General features: G+C 41.4%; 1 protein-coding gene across 1 annotated transcript in view; it reads right to left on the bottom strand.

Moving 5' to 3' along the window:
• LOC100533325 (carboxypeptidase D) overlaps nucleotides 1-8,168 on the bottom strand; it is a gene marked incomplete in the record, with an annotated part of 30,430 nt that extends 22,262 nt beyond the window's left edge. Inside the window, 6 exon segments of the mRNA NM_001204622.1 lie at nucleotides 739-946; nucleotides 2,190-2,309; nucleotides 2,943-3,044; nucleotides 3,959-4,128; nucleotides 5,711-5,853; nucleotides 7,299-8,168. Coding sequence (NP_001191551.1) covers nucleotides 739-946; nucleotides 2,190-2,309; nucleotides 2,943-3,044; nucleotides 3,959-4,128; nucleotides 5,711-5,853; nucleotides 7,299-8,121 — 1,566 coding nt within the window.
• Between the last annotated feature and the right edge of the window lie 7,799 nt (nucleotides 8,169-15,967).

Raw genomic sequence — 15,967 nt, 5'->3', positions numbered from 1 at the left:
TTGCCTGCCGGGACAATAAGTTCCTGTCAGTCGGAGTTAGTTTTAGAAGAGGTTTTACAGCACTCGCAACTGCAAAAGGTCATATGAGCGCCAGAAGATTAGAGGTGTTACAAGAGAGTAAAAAGTAAAGTTGTTCCCGCATCTGATCCGGACATTGGGGATTGCCTTGTTAGTGAGACAACTTCCTGGGCCTTCGGCATATTGTGGTAGGGTGGCCAGTTCCTCTCCACGCCGCCTTTACTTCCCCAACTCGAAGTCAGGTAACCATTACTGCTGGGTGGGCAGGAGGGGACGAAAAAAATCTGTGTGCCCATCGAGGCTCGAACCCAGACTTTCCGCTTCGGAAACGAGCGCACTAACTGCTCCGCCATCGCACCCTCTACAAGAGAGTAACAAACACAAAAAAAGAAGAAGGGGAGAAAAGGACGATAGATGTTTGATAGAAAAGAAGGAGCAAACCACACCAGAGCACCCGCCAACCACCCACGGGGTTACTTTAGAGAAAAGACATCCAAACAAACATGTATCTTTCAAAGGACAATTTATAAAAGTACAAATTTTACAGCACTTGTAGCACCTTCCCTTAATAGATCTCCACGTGGGAAAGGGGGGGGGGCAAAGAACTATGTAGTAGAGTACAGACCAGAGAGTAAAAATGAGTTGTAAAGCAAAAATTATTCAGGCAAGACTATCTTATCAGTGACAACCTTACTGTCACACTATCTGACGCGACAGGCACTACAGGCACGTACCTGGCATGTGTTGGCCGGGGTTCTCCGTGATTTCCAGGACCCACAGGTCGCGACCTTGGACGGACTGGCCGATGGAAGTGAGCTTGGCCAGGGCCGGGTATTTGTCGGCCAAGTCCTGCAAGAACTTGGTCATCTCTTGAAAGTTGTGGTGGACGAACTCGGAGGGCTCTTTGAAGTGTGTGCTGGAGTGGTGGCTGTCAGCCACGATAGATAGTTTAGTTTTAGTGAGTGTATATTTTTTATTCAGTAGAGGTTTTATGGCAATCGCAACTGTATACGGTCATATGAGCGCCAAGGGGTGGCTGTCAGCAACGAAAGATAGTACACATGTACATTAACTCTTTTATCTCCGAGGGGGTAAACCCACTATGCCGGGGCCCCTTTTTGATGAATGAACTTCCGGTAAATGAAACCTGTTTTCGGCAATTGCCGAAAAGTAACTTGATGTCGAAATTGTCGTAAAGGAATGTGCCCGAGCCACTGTCAGAGGCTCCCCGGCACGGCAGTTCCGACCGCGAGCCACTGGGAGATGCTTGCCGGAGATAAAGAATTAAAACACAGAGTAAAGGATTTTACTTTGAATAAAGAGAAGCACTTTAACAACAATTGTCATTTAGCCGAAGAAAAACGTAAGCCATTGTTCTAGCAAGGTTTTAGTTTTAGTTAGGAGTTTTACGGCACTTGCAACACAATAAGGTCATATAAGTGCCGAAGATTAGAGGTGTTACAAGAGAGTAACAAACACAAAAAAGAAGGAGGGGAGATATTTTGTTTTAGTGAGTGTTTTACGGCACTTGCAACACAATAAGGCCATATGAGCGTGAGAATATTAGAGGTGTTACAAGAGAGCAACAAACAAAAAAAAAGAAGGAGGAGAGATCAGGACAATAGATGTTTAATAGGAAAGAAGGAGCAAACCACACCAGAGCACCCGCCAACCACCCACTAGCAAGGCTTTACGGCACTTGCAACTGCAAAAGGTCATATGAGCGCCAAGGGGTGGGTGTCAACATAGAAGTCCTTACAGGGAATCAGACTTACTCTGCTCATCTCTCTAGCTTCAACAGCACAAAGTCTGCTTCGACTATCAAGGCACCCCGGAAATAGCGGGTCACAAGAGAGTGACAAACATACAAAAGAAGTAGAGGAAAATGACGATAGTAAGGATTAGGAAAGAAAAAGCAGCAGTTCCCTGTTGCAGATCAGGCACAGTTATAAGCGTGACATTGATGAATCAGCCCATTTACAATTCTACTATGCTTGAACGAGAAATGTCCCCCCTTCGGGAATAGCCTAAAGACACTACAGTCAGTGGCACTGCCCCAGGGGGCACTGAAGTCTTTGAGGCCATCCAGGTAAGACTAATTCGGTCAAGGTCTCGATATAAGTGCTTAAACGTGACATAAGTGCTTAAACGTGACATTGACCACACCATACCTGAAGTCTTTGAGGCCATCTAGGTAAGTCATTAGTCGGTCAAGCGGTTCACCCTTCGGTACAGTGACCACTGGTTCCTTTGTCGTCTCCAGTTTCTCTTCCGGCCCTTTTGAGGTAGCGCTGAAACCACAGGCAGGGAAATAATTTCCATCATTAGTTTGTTTTAGTAAGAGTTTTACGGCACTTGCAACACAATAAGGCCGTACAAGTGCCGAGGATTAGAGGTGACACAAGAGAGTAACAAAGACAAAAAAAGAAGGAGGGGAGATAAGGACGACAGATGTTTGACATGACAGGAAAGAAGGAGCAAACCACACCAGAGCACCCGCCAACCACCCACAATCTATCGTTAGCACCAGGAAGTGTTCACCTGGGGTGGGCAGGGAGGAGGGGAGGGGAGAAGGGGGGGGGGAGAAGGGGAGGGGAGAAGGGGGGCGGGGGGCTGGCACAAGTGGTGAAAACATTGAACACACAACTGGTCGCTTTTAAGGACAAGCGGCTAACCCAGATTTCGGGGGTTTCCAGAAATCTTGATCTACACCAAAAGTGGGCATTGCCCTACCCATAGGAGAAGTTTGGTTTCATAGGTGTGTATATTTGTTTGGGTATAGAGAAAACCCTCCTTGTTTTTTAAAGAAACTGAACAAGGGGCAAAAACTTTACCTTCGATTTTCTCAAAACAGCATTTCTCGGGATAGCCCACTTGTGCTTAAAAGCGACAAATTACGGTGAGCGTTTCAACAATGTCCTTACCTCGGCATGGCTACTGCTTTTCCCTTCCGACTGAGGGTTACGTTGACAGAGACTCCTTCTCCGCTGGGTACTACTATGTCCTTCTGCACGGTGTCCTCATACCTGAGAAGGAGGACAGGCATCAGTTTAAAAAGAAGAAAAGAAGAGAAAAAAAGAAAAGGGAAAAAGAAAAAAAGCCAATCCTCTTACTTTAGCTTTAGTAAGAGTTTTGCGGCACTTGCAACACAAATAGGTCCTCGGGCCCTGTAAGTGCCAAAGATTTGTGGTATTACTAGAGAGTAACATACGAAGAAAAGAAAGAGGAGAGATAAAGATGATAGATGTTTGATAGGAAAGAAGGAGCAAACACACCAGAGTACCCCCAAACCACCAATAGCTCATCCCCATCACAGCCTTCCATTGATTTATTTTTTTTAGTAGAGGTTCTACAGCGCTTGCAACTGCATAAGGTCATATGAGCGCCAAGGGGTGGATGTCAACTGAGAAGTCCTTAAACGGAATCGGGCTTACTTTGCTTACCTCTCTAGCTAGCTTCAACAGCTCAAAGTCTGCTTCGACTATCAAGGCACCCCGGAAATACCGGGTCACAAGAGTGACAAACATACAAAAGAAGTAGAAGAAGAGGTGTCACAAGAGAGTAAGAAACATAAAAAAAGAAGAAGGAGAGATAAAGATGATAGTTGTTTTATAGGAAAGAGGAGCAAACCACACCAGAACACCCGCCAACCACCCACATTCACCACTGTTGACCACCTCTGAAAGCAAAGAGGAAGAGAAGAACGAGAAGACATCCCCTCCACAATAAAAATTGTTCTTTGCTAAATTGTGAGTATGTATGAGAAGGTAAAAAAGTAAAGTTGTTCCCGCATCCGACCCGGACATTGGGGATTGCCTTGTTAGTGAGACAACTTCTTGGGCCTTCAGCATATTGTGGTAGGATGGCCAGTTCCTTTCCACGCCGCCTTTGCTTCCCCAACTAGGAGAAGGTACTATTACAAAACAAAGAGGCCCCTGACCCGTCAGCCACGAAGCGTAGGGAGTACGTTCCCGGTGTGAGCAATCGCCAGAAGTCACCGAACTGGGCCGAGGTCACGTTGTGCGCTATGCCCTCCACCATCACCACGGCGTTCTCAATGCCTTGTCCTGTTTCAGCATCGGTGATAAAACCTTTGACGCCAATGTGTACCTGTCAAAAAACGGCAAGAGACGGGGTGCACAAAATGCTGTTTTTAGTTTTAGTAAGAGTTTTACGGCACTTGCAACACAATAAGGTCATATAAGTGTCGAAAATTAGAAGTGTTACAACAGAGTAACAAACATAAAACAGAAGGAGGAGAGATCAGGACGCTAGACGTTTGATAGAAAAGAAGGAGCAAACCACACCAGAGCACCCACCAACCAACCACAAAATGCTGTTTAAATGTGTAGGACATACTTAATTGTGAGATGTAAGACGTCAGACAGAAAGTAAAGATATCTTGCCAGCTAGGATGGACTGACTATTTAAGGCAGATATTTCAGCTCACCTTGCGAGTCTACTGTGGTCACAAAAATGTTTTATTCATAACTACGTCACAAAAAATAAATTTCCTTTAGGAGCAGCGCCGACAATGGTCGTGAACTGAAGAGACTTTTTCAGAATTTGTTCTCTGTATTGCCACATAGCTGTTACATACATAATGATATAATTAACCCTTCCAGCCTCAGACATTGTTGTGCACTCCCTAACCCCAGTCCCAGCCAACACAGCAGTATTTTAGAAAAAGAGACAAGCATTCTAAAAAGTGATGCAGCATCTTTGTAATAAGATTTAGACAACATCAATGTTTAAAGGTAAATGAACAATTATTCTGAAAAATAAAGTTTAATTCGATTTGCTTATTTCGAAAAATGCGCAAATTCGGTACCCCGCGAAACTGTGAATATACGCTCTTGGGACGGAGGGAGGTACAAGCTCTGCAGAAAATATATACGCGCATGGGGCTGGAAGGGTTAAACCAGACAGGTCTCATAAAATATTTACTGTAAGTGACATCTGTTCGGGTCATTTACTACTCGAGAGAAACAAGTGCAACAATGGTGGCTGTGAATGTAACACAACGACAGTGTCAGAAAATCTATTTGAGTCTATTTGACTCATGACTGTGACTCCAATCGAGCACATAATTGTATTTTCCATTTCATTTTGATCTTTGATTTTGGTTTGGATGGTAGCCCTGTAAAGGCAGTTCCTTAACTCATTTGTATTTTAAGAAACAGTTCAAGAGCGTGAAGGTCATTTGCCACATAGCAGATGTCCACCACTGTCTTTAGTTTTAGTAAGAGCTTTACGGCACTCGCAACACAATAAGGTCATATGAGTGCCAAAGATTAGAGGCTTTACAAGAGAGTAACAAACACAAAATAGAAGGAGAGGAGATAAGGACGATAGTTGTTTGACAGGAAAGAAGGAGCAAACCACACCAGAGCACCTGCCAACCACCCACAGGAAGCCCTTACGGTAACTGCTAAGAGAACGTCAATGCATTTATAAATTAAGACAGCCCTGCATGTGTGACACTGCCCTGAAACACAATGACAAACACAGACATAATAATAATAATAATAATAATAATAATAATAATAATAAAATAATAAAAATAATAATAAATGAATTTATAACGTGCCAGAATCCACAAAAAGTGCTCAGTGGCGCTTACAAAACACACACACACACAGACACACAAAAGCTCTAAAGCTCAGTTCCATATAAAAACAGACACACTCACCATCTCCAAGTAAGCAAGCAGGCTCTCTCTGTTGTTGTCCCACTCGATCGGCAAGCGGTTCACCGGTGGGTATTTACAGCACGACAGTTCCACAGTGATCTCAAAGCAGTTGCTGTGCAGGTAGTTATAGTCCTCCATCCCACCTGAAGGGGTAACAATGACAATGACAATCTTTATTCATCTCGCAGGGAGAAATTTGTCTTCGTAAGAGTTTTACGGCGCTTGCAACTGCAAAAGGTCATATGAGCGCCAGAAGATTTAGAGGTGTTACAAAAGAGTAACAAACACAAAAAAGAAGAAGGGGAGAAAAGGACGATAGATGTTTCATAGAAAAAAAGAATCAAACCACACCACAGCACCCGCCAACAACCCACAATTTGTCTTCTTGGTCGTTAACAATGGCAATAGAAGTTACAAAGCTCTCACGCATATGTGCACAACAAGACAGGACATTAGTAAATTTTATACATGTCTCATGTGCTGGAACACAGAGAGAACCACCCCGGAGGCAGAACATTAATTAAAATACACAAATAACAGTATAGACTGGAAAACATTTAAAACGATATATAATACGTACATCTCAGAAAATATATTGGATGTCAAACTCGAACTGAACAACAGCTGCGAAAAATATAACATGATCACATCAAAAACAGAAGTTATGAAAGTGAGCCGAAACCGTAGTCCCCTGAACAATTGTCAATAGTAAACAACTGAAACAGGTGGAGGAATTCAAATATATCTTGGCAGTACTTTTTCTGAAAATGGCTCGTCCCATAGACAAGAGAAATAGAAATGCAAACCCAAAAAGCCAAGACTGGAACGAAAAGTGAATTGAATAAATTTTTCCTTTCACCCGCCTACACAAGCACTGTTTGTTATCCATAAAGACACACATAAAATGTCTGGGTATGGATTAACACTGATTAAAAAGGCACAAAAAATGTTTTAAGTCTTCAAGGACTCTGAGGCTGTGTAAATCACACAACTTTGACAGCCATTTTCTCATTAATTTTACCTCTGAAACCACGCTACCCACAGCCTGTGTAATCGTAAATATATCTCAACATTAGATTGTTATAAATTTTTTCACCAAAAGCAAGACAAATGAACAAGCTTTTAAGATTATACCGATAACTCCAAATATGCCCAAAAATTGATAACATTTGATTCCATCAAGTCAGGACACAAATTATCAATTTGTGGGGAAATACAGAGATGCCTCCTTGTAACCCCAAAATTATTTTTTTTACCTCAGGGAGGCCTGCCTTCTGAAACACCTTGATTTGACCAGTCCAAAGCGCGGAAATTACTACAAAAATTAGGTTTTGTGTAGTTTGACGAAAAACCATTGATAATATTTTTTAAAATTATTCATTTGCGACTAGATCTAGTACAAAGTCAATTTTCATGTACAAAAGAAATTAATATTGAGCTAGAAAAGGGCTATAAAAATAACTTTAACTATAACTATTGTTTAATACCTCAGCCTCAGAGTCTGAGACTCTAAGCATGAGATGGTAGTGAAAGTAAAAAAGTACAGAAAATTATGAAATCAGAAAGCAGCAAAAAAATGTGAACTTACCTGGTACATCATACCACTGTGCACCATTAGTGATACCATCTTTGAAGAAATCCCCCGAACACGGACGTTCCTGTTTGCTCATTGTCAGGTGATTGTTGGCGTAAGTGTGAGCTAGAAGTCTGAACATGGCATCATCAGGAGCAGCACTGTACGTGCCATGTCTATGACTTTTACTGTCATCATAGGGGTATGAAGCTACCACACTACCTCCATGGAGATTAGCCGATAGCACAAAGGGGTTGCTCTCTATCCAATCAATAATCGCCTTGGTCTCGGGCTGAACTTTCTCCTTGTTTCCTCCAAACTGATCTGGGAAGTTCCGGTTCAAGTCAACGTTATAATAATTGCCTCTACCACCAACTCCCATACAGTCATTGATTTTAGCCTTCTCAAACCCATCTGGATTCATGGAAGGCATGATAAAGATATTTGTGGAATCGACCAACTTTTTCACTCGCTCATCACCTTCCTCATACTTGAACAACAAATACTGAGTCAAGTAGATCAAAACCTCTCGACCAATAGCTTCATTTCCGTGCATATTGCCAACATATTTGAACATGGGTTCTCCTGGTTCCGAAATGTTCACGTTATCTGTAATCTGAATGGCGAGAAGCTGTCTTTCCTGGACACTGCTTCCAATGTTGTGAAGTTTGGTTATGTCCGGGTACTGAGCATGGAGCGATGTAAACAAAGATACTATATCGTCATACCTGTGGTATTTGCTCGTGTCGATTACATTTTCCGTGGAACAAACCAATACAAAGCATGACAAAAGTAAATAAAATATTCTGCGGCAGAGATACTGCTCTGGCAGTTCCATATTGACGACTCAGACTGGACACTCAAACTTCAGAACTGTCTACCGTCACAACAGCAACAAACCGGAAGTTAATTTAGTCTACACAGAAATTGTCGCCTCTCCTTTCCACAGACACCTTGTATAAAATAGGCGAACCTTGATCAATCATGAGCGAGACCGGAAGCCTGGCTTAGGAGTGACGTGGGAGAAAGGACACAATTCCCGGAAGCCTGAACTACACCAAATTGCGGGAGAACGAGATGTCTTATTATTCTATTTGTATTTTGAAGTTGTCAGTTTCTGACTTTTTAGGTTGATCCCCGAAGTGAGTAACATTAACCAAAAGCCCATGGCATACGGGGCGCTTCCGGCCTGAAATTAAAAAAGAGTAAGGTATGAAACTGTGACTACCGTGACATCTCCCCCTTTAATATTGAAGAAAAAGAAAAACCTCAAAATATATCAAAGTTTATTGGTTTCGAGTCTCTGATGATAACCGAAGGGCAATGCTCTAACTTTAACCAAATTTACTTATAGAATCTAGAGTTCCAATTGTCTTTGAAGATTTGGGGCAATGTTGTTGTTGGGGTTGTTGTTTTTTTTGTTTTTTTTTTGGGGGGGGGGTTGTTGTTGTTGTTTTTTGGGGGGGCGGGTTGGCACTTGAGAACTTGGTGAAACATTTTCAATAAAGTTCTTTGGCACTTCAGAATGAACACATTTCAAATTGTCTTTGTCACATTCAGACTGCATGGCGTCCAGATAACGAAACTAAGAAAATGAAGGACCTCGAACAGGTAGACCTACACAACTGTTGGGTAATCAGCAAAGAATTTTTAAAAAAGTAAAAATCTGTCACTGAAAGGATACGACTGGGTCGCAAGAACATCAGTCCGGGTAACGAGCGCCGCGCGGGTCTCCTGACCACTCGTCCAATACAGGTAGTTGTTGGAGCAGGACTGGCCGGTTTAGTTTAGCATGAGGTTTTACGGCGCTATAGCAACTGCATAAGGTCATTTGAGCACGCGAAACACAAGTTAGTTTTTCATTTGCAGTTCACTGCACGGCTGGGCACGGATCATTTGGTCTTAAAACGTTAAATAATTTAAAATTTGGTGTAAATATATACATGTACATGTAATACTTGCCTTAACGGAAATCTGTCTTAACGGAATCTCCCCGCTCCCCCCTTGATATATTATTCCTCTTTATTTATTTACCTGTATAAAACAGAAACATTTTATTCACCTGTATAAAACAGAAACCTGTCCAACGCGGAAACGGAAAGAAAATTCCGCTCCCTTCCGAGGGTTTCACCTGTCTAAGACGGAAAACGCTTTGCCCGCTCAACCTTGATTTGAAACAAAACTCACAAGTTTGGTTCCGCCGGCTCTAAACTCAACGCTACGGCTATGCCGCTGGCCGAGGAAGAGGAGTAGGAGTGCAATTTGGGGGTAGATGTTACCCAAGGAGATTAAAAGTAAATGTTACCCTAGACGGTCATATGATCGCCTAGATGTTACCCCATCATGTGAGTCCTGAGCGATGCAGATGGTCAGTGTAGTGTGGGTGTGAAATCTCACGACTTCCCGTGAGAGTGCTCGAGTAGCGAGCCACTACGGAAACTTTCCTCGGTAGCCAGAAGCCAGAGGTGTGAAATTAGATTGACCAATGACAACCACCCTGATCGTACGGCCAGCCGAGAAAAGGGTTCCTTGAATCGTTGTTACATGATGGCAGTGAGGGGTGGCATTGGTGGGTGGGGCCATTGGGTGGGACTAAGGGTGGAACCAAAGGAGAGGTCAAACAGTGGTCCTATGAAAGGCAAGCACTGGTGATAAATATAATATAAGTAAGACTGACGCATGTCATTATCAGACAGGATAGCAATTGAGAGGTGTGAAGTTTTGACCACTGCTTGCCGATCGGACAAGCGATCCTTGATTCCCACCTCCTGGGCCTTTGAACCCTCCCCCAACCTCCATCTCCCCCTAAATTCCCCTGTCTAAGACATAATTTTTTTCTGGCTCCTTTTCGATTCCACCTTACACAGGTTCGACTAAAAAACATGTATTGTCATATTATTATATCACAGTACAGTCGACTCCTGTTTCCTGATGTTAATAGGGCCTAAGATAAGTACGGCTAGCCACTTCGATCTTTTTATCGGGTCCCAGCTCCTGTTCTTCTTTAGGCCTACAGTACAGTTCCCAAACTTTTATCTCATTGAGGATGCGCATTTTGGTACATGTCAAGGAGCTTTCCTTGGTACATGTACATGTAGTTCGATAGCGCTTGAAGACTTGCTGTTTTGGGGCATCACTTTGTACTTTTTTTTTTTTACCCATATACAGATTTTTCTGTTCTGTTTTCTTTATCAGGAACTTTAAATTGCAAGCAGCAACGCGCTTAGTTTTAGTTTTAGTAGAGGTTCTACGGCGCTCGCAACTGCATAAGGTCATATGAGCGCCAGAGGATTAGAGGTACATGTATTACAAGAGAGTAACAAACATAAAAAAAGAGAAGAGATAAAGACGATAGTTGTTTATTAGGAAAGAAGGAGCAAACCACACCAGAGCACCCGCCAACCACCCTGACCCATCTGTATTGTCTGAATTGATCTTGGAACTTGCACGTAGGTGTAGGTTTCACTTTTTTTTGTGGGCATGATGTTCCGCATAATGAATTAATGGAGCAGGCACTAGAAGAAATGAGTGGCATGGGTGGTCAAGTGGTCAGGCTACTGGACTTGTAATCATGAGACTGTGGATTCTGGGGTTTGAGCCTCAGCCCGGTCCAACGTTGTGTCCTTGGGATAGACACTTTACTAACTTTACACGAATTTCCCATTAGGCTCGGTTCTTTCACAGATGGAAGATAACCTAGGAGGTCCCGCCTCTCAAATAATCTCATAGTGTTGACAGGGACGTTAAACCTTATACTTATACCATTTCATCATTTTAACCAGAAATGATATTTTATTTTGTTTTAGTAGAGGTTTTATGGCGCTCTCAACTGCATAAGGTCATATGAGTGCTAGAAGATTAGAGGTGTTACGAGAGAGTAACAAACATAAAAAAGAAAAAGAGGAGATAAGGACGATAGATGTTTGACAGCAAAGAAGGAGCAGACCACACCAGAACACCCGCCAACCGCCCACTAGAAGTGTCAGACTCAACTGAAGCATACAGACACAAATGACAAAGGAAAACATGAAAATGGAAGCAAAAAAAAAACTAACCCCCCCAAAAAAACAACAACCAAGAAACAAAACAAAACTGCTCATTTCTGAAGAAATTTGGTTTACTATGCAATTTATAAACATTCATGGCAAATAACAAGCAGTCTCCGAGTTGTATTTCCTGACTCACACAGGTAACCAAAGCAAGGATATTGTCCCACTGACAGCCGTGAACAAAAGGTCAAAAGGGTTCAAAATCCCTCACACATTCTCGGCCATTCATATGGTCGCTTTTAAGGACAAGCAGGCTAACCCAGATTTCGGGGGTTTCCAGAAATCTTGACCTACACCAAAAGCGGGCATTGCCCTACCCTATCTAGGAGAAGTTTGGTTTCATTGGCGTGCATATTTGTTTGGTTATAGAGAAAACTCTCCTTGTCTTTTAATAAAGAAACTGAACAAGGGGCAAAAACCTCACCTTCCATTTTCTCAAAACAACATTTTTCAGGACAGCCCCCCCTTGTGCTTAAAAGCGACCATATAACTGTCCCCGTGGTTTTATGCACCCCGCATAATTTTGCAAAATTTGATCATTTTTTGCATAATTTATGATTATTTTCCTTTATCATTCTTTGTTCAAATTAACAGAATCGCATAATTTCACATTTTTGGGCTCAGTTTGAATAATTTCAGAATTTTTCATGCATAAAACGACGGGGAGAGATAAAACCTACAACTACAATTCAAACCAGCTCACTGGGTAAACTATTATGCCATGACATTTCCCTGTAATTTGTTCAATTCGACGATCATTTATTAACTCTAATACAGAACTTCAATCTCACAAATTTATTATTTTATATTTTCTCAACTGTAGGTGATTTGAGGCCTCCACTCTCACAAATTTATTATTTTATATTTTCTAAACTGTAGATGATTTGATGCCTCCGCCTCACTCACAAATTTATCATTTTATATTTTTTCAACTGTAGGTGATCTGATGCCCATTGACCTGTCAACGTGGTATTATGCACCACGCATAATTTAGCCAAATTTGATCATTTTTGTTGTTGCATAGTTTTTGATTATTTTCCTTTATCAATCTTTGTTAAAACTCAAATTAACAGATTTGCATAATTTCACATTTGTGGGCTCAGTTTGCATAATTCCATAATTTTTTTTTGCATAAAACCACGAGGATAAACTGTCACAAATTTATTATTTTATATTTTCTCAACTGTAGGTGTTTTGATGCCTCCACCGACACAATTTAGATCATTTAGGAGACAGGCTTCTGAGCCTGCCTGTGGTCAGGGCCAACACTGGCTGAGAGGGACACAACACCCAAACAGAAGAAAGACTGAGATACTTGATAAAAATTCTCCCCATTCACTTGGGAATTGAAATTGGGCCTCCTGCGTGCGGCAGTGAAGCACCTGGCCACTTCACTATACCACAGACAAGGACAGTACATATTTTGTCACTCTAAGACAACTTCAATTGAATAAAGAAAGGTACAGCCACAGCTACCTTACACTGTCTCTCCTGATACCAGGACCCTGGTCCACGGAGATACCCAGTCTAGGGGGACCATGAAAATATTTTGCTTTGCGCATGCGTGACCTCACGAGTCATTTCCTTCTGCTTCCAGCTGTTGTCATTTCGTTTTCCCACCCAAATGGCAGGGACGGTCGCATCGGTGTCTGTTGGACAATACTTTGAAGCAAAGCTTTAAAATGTACTCACGCCTGCACGCAGAACACGCACACTATTATTATTAATTTTTCTCTAAATCATTCCCATTGTACCATTTACACTTTTCCATCCTTCTCTTTTCTCTCACCCCCCCCCCCAACCTCCTTTCTCTATCTCTCCCCCTCTTTCTTTCTTTCTCACTCCCTTTCTGTCTGTTTCCATTCTCTCTCTCTCTCTCTCTCTCAGATAAATAACCCACCCAGGTTTTGAATAAAAAGACCACAATTTTAATCTCCGAGGACCAAAATCCTGGTGCCCCTAGACACGCAGTCACCGTGGCCCCCCCCTAGACTAATAATGACTACTGTCATTTTGAAGAAAGTTTCGAGCGAGACACATGTATATGATTTGGAGTCTGTCAGACTACCACGAGATATCAGCTCTCAAGTACATCCCAAACGTGTAACAGGTTAAAAACATTATAACAAACACATAAGAAATAAATACATTTAAGCATTTTCGTCAACCCCTCAGTACAATTAATTCTGAAAGAACTTTGGGAAGGCGACAGTAAATAACTATTTTAAGTTCAGCTGGCAACATATTTATATTTAAAGTACAAGCTAAAAACATTCACAAAAGATCTTTGACTTTTCCATGCACAAGCCAATACTTACATTCGGAAAATGTAAACACACATTCACAGGCGAAACTATAGACCATGTATGCACACATTCACGATTCACACGAGCAGGCTAACAACCAGAACATATATCGTGACCTCAGTGCTTTCTTGTCGTATCTCCATTTTTTAAACAGTGAAAATGTGACTTCTTCTTAAGCTCACACTTTGTTATGAAACTGTTTTTACAGTTATTAAAAATGGAGATACGACAAAAAAGCAATGAGGTCGCGATATGTATATATATATCTTATATATATCAATATGCTGCAGCTAACATTCAATAGACACATTCACATGTGCCAGCTGACAACAAACAGTGGAAATACAGTATAACACAGATAGTTAAAATAGAATTCCTGGGGACCGACCTCGGTAGTTCGAGCGGTATCTTACAAAGATAAAGAAGACTCCCCCCCCCCCTAAAAAACAACCAACAAACAAAACCCCAAAACAACAGGGTCGCAGGCACAGTTCTCAGGATGCGTAATTTTGAGTCTTCTCTGTTCAACCTATCCGTGCTACACTGTATTATAATGTGTTCCATAAAAATCAAACATTCCATGCAAGCAAATAGCAGACAAAAAATGAAACAAATACTCCCATACCCGTAACAATAAACATGGAAGCCTTTAATATTATTTAAAAGTGAAAATCCTCTTGTTCATATTGTGCACATTCTCCAAAGCTGCAGTGTTCAGGCCCATCCAAAGCAAGTCCCAACTTCATTAGAATATAAAGATAGCAACAGATTATAACAAAGCCCCTGTTCCTGCCTCTGTACCTTGTGAGGTCTTCAGCTGGCCAACCTGTTTGTGCATCGTTTTCTATCGCAGGTCTTTCATTTATACCACAGTGGAGTCTGCTGCTTTTAACCCTGTCTGTACGCCCTGGGGTCATTTTGTAATCCTGGGGTTGTATTCTTCACATTTTAGAATACTTCTAGTACGAAGACCTCTTTGAAACTTTCAGTATTTCTCAAAAAATCATTTTGACAGACTGCTATGCTATCGGATCAACAAGTAAATTCCTCTTTGGAAAGTTCACCTGGAAGGTCCAACTTATTTTTCTTCCTATCCTTTCTGTTCATACATCTTACTCTTACTATTTCAAAACGCTAAATGGTGACTACATGTCAGTATTTAGTTTATCATCATCATTGCCTTTCTCACCCAGTACCAGGGTATAGGCCACGAACAAACACTTTCCACCTCTCTCTATTCTGGGCTCGCTTCTTGATGTTATTCCAAATGTTTACTTTGACTTATCTTTACTAGAAAATTAAAAAATTGTCATTCTAAAAATAAAATCTAGACCCAGCCGACCCGCTGAAGCAACACAGGGCACACAAAACAGCTAAACTAAAACAAAATTATTTTCCGTTCCAACAGAAAAGCCTGGCAAAATAACTGTTTCGAAGGAATGAAGCACCTGTTTATAATTGTCTTGAGCTTTAAAAAAAAGTAATTCATACATCTGAAGGCTGTCAGACCATCGATATATATGTGAGACAGCTGGCTGAAATCAGGCGCACGTCAAAATACCAGTAATGAAATCAAAGAAACCAACATTTTCCTGGCTAGTTTCCTATTTTTTTCGAAATTTTTTTTTGGCACATCACTTTTTATGCCCATTAAGAGAAAAAGAAACATATTTCTGGGTGGATTTTACAGAAAAACCTTGATCAAAGGCACAAAAAAGGTACATTTCCAGTATCCAAGGACACTCAAGCTTTGAAAGTCACCAAAGTTTGGAGGCCATTTTCTAGCTAATATTACCTCTGAGACAAGGCGACCCCCTACCTCTTTCAATCACAAATATCTCGACTTCTATTCAAGATAAATGGATATTTTTTTTAGTTAAGTGCAAGACAAATGAACAAGCTATAAGATGATACTAATAACTAGACATGCCCAAAAATTGACGAGCGTCTGATTTCACCACGTCGTGACACATATGTTGGTCCTGAGAGATGGGTCTCCACTCAGCCAGTCATGTGACTTACGTCAAGCTACATCTCCCGAACCATATAAGAGGCAGCGTGGTGAAATCAGACGCTCGTCAAAATAATCAAAGCAAAGAAACTGGCATTTTTCAGCAGGCTTGTGAATTTTCATAGAATTTTTCGTTTTTCGGCTCAACACCTTTTATGCCCATCAAAAAACACATTTCTGTGCGGATTCCACTGAAAAAAGTTGACTCAAGGAATCAAAATGTAAATTTGCAGTTTCTAAAAACTTTCAAAGTTTGGAAATAACCAAACTTTGGTGGCCATTTTCTTGCTTATTTTACCGCTGAAATCAGGCGACGAC

The sequence above is a fragment of the Aplysia californica genome, unplaced genomic scaffold (assembly GCF_000002075.1).
Source record: "Aplysia californica isolate F4 #8 unplaced genomic scaffold, AplCal3.0 scaffold01144, whole genome shotgun sequence".
Lineage (NCBI taxonomy): Eukaryota > Metazoa > Mollusca > Gastropoda > Aplysiida > Aplysiidae > Aplysia > Aplysia californica.
Note: the sequence above shows the minus strand (reverse complement) of the source record. Positions and strands in the feature narration are given on the sequence as shown.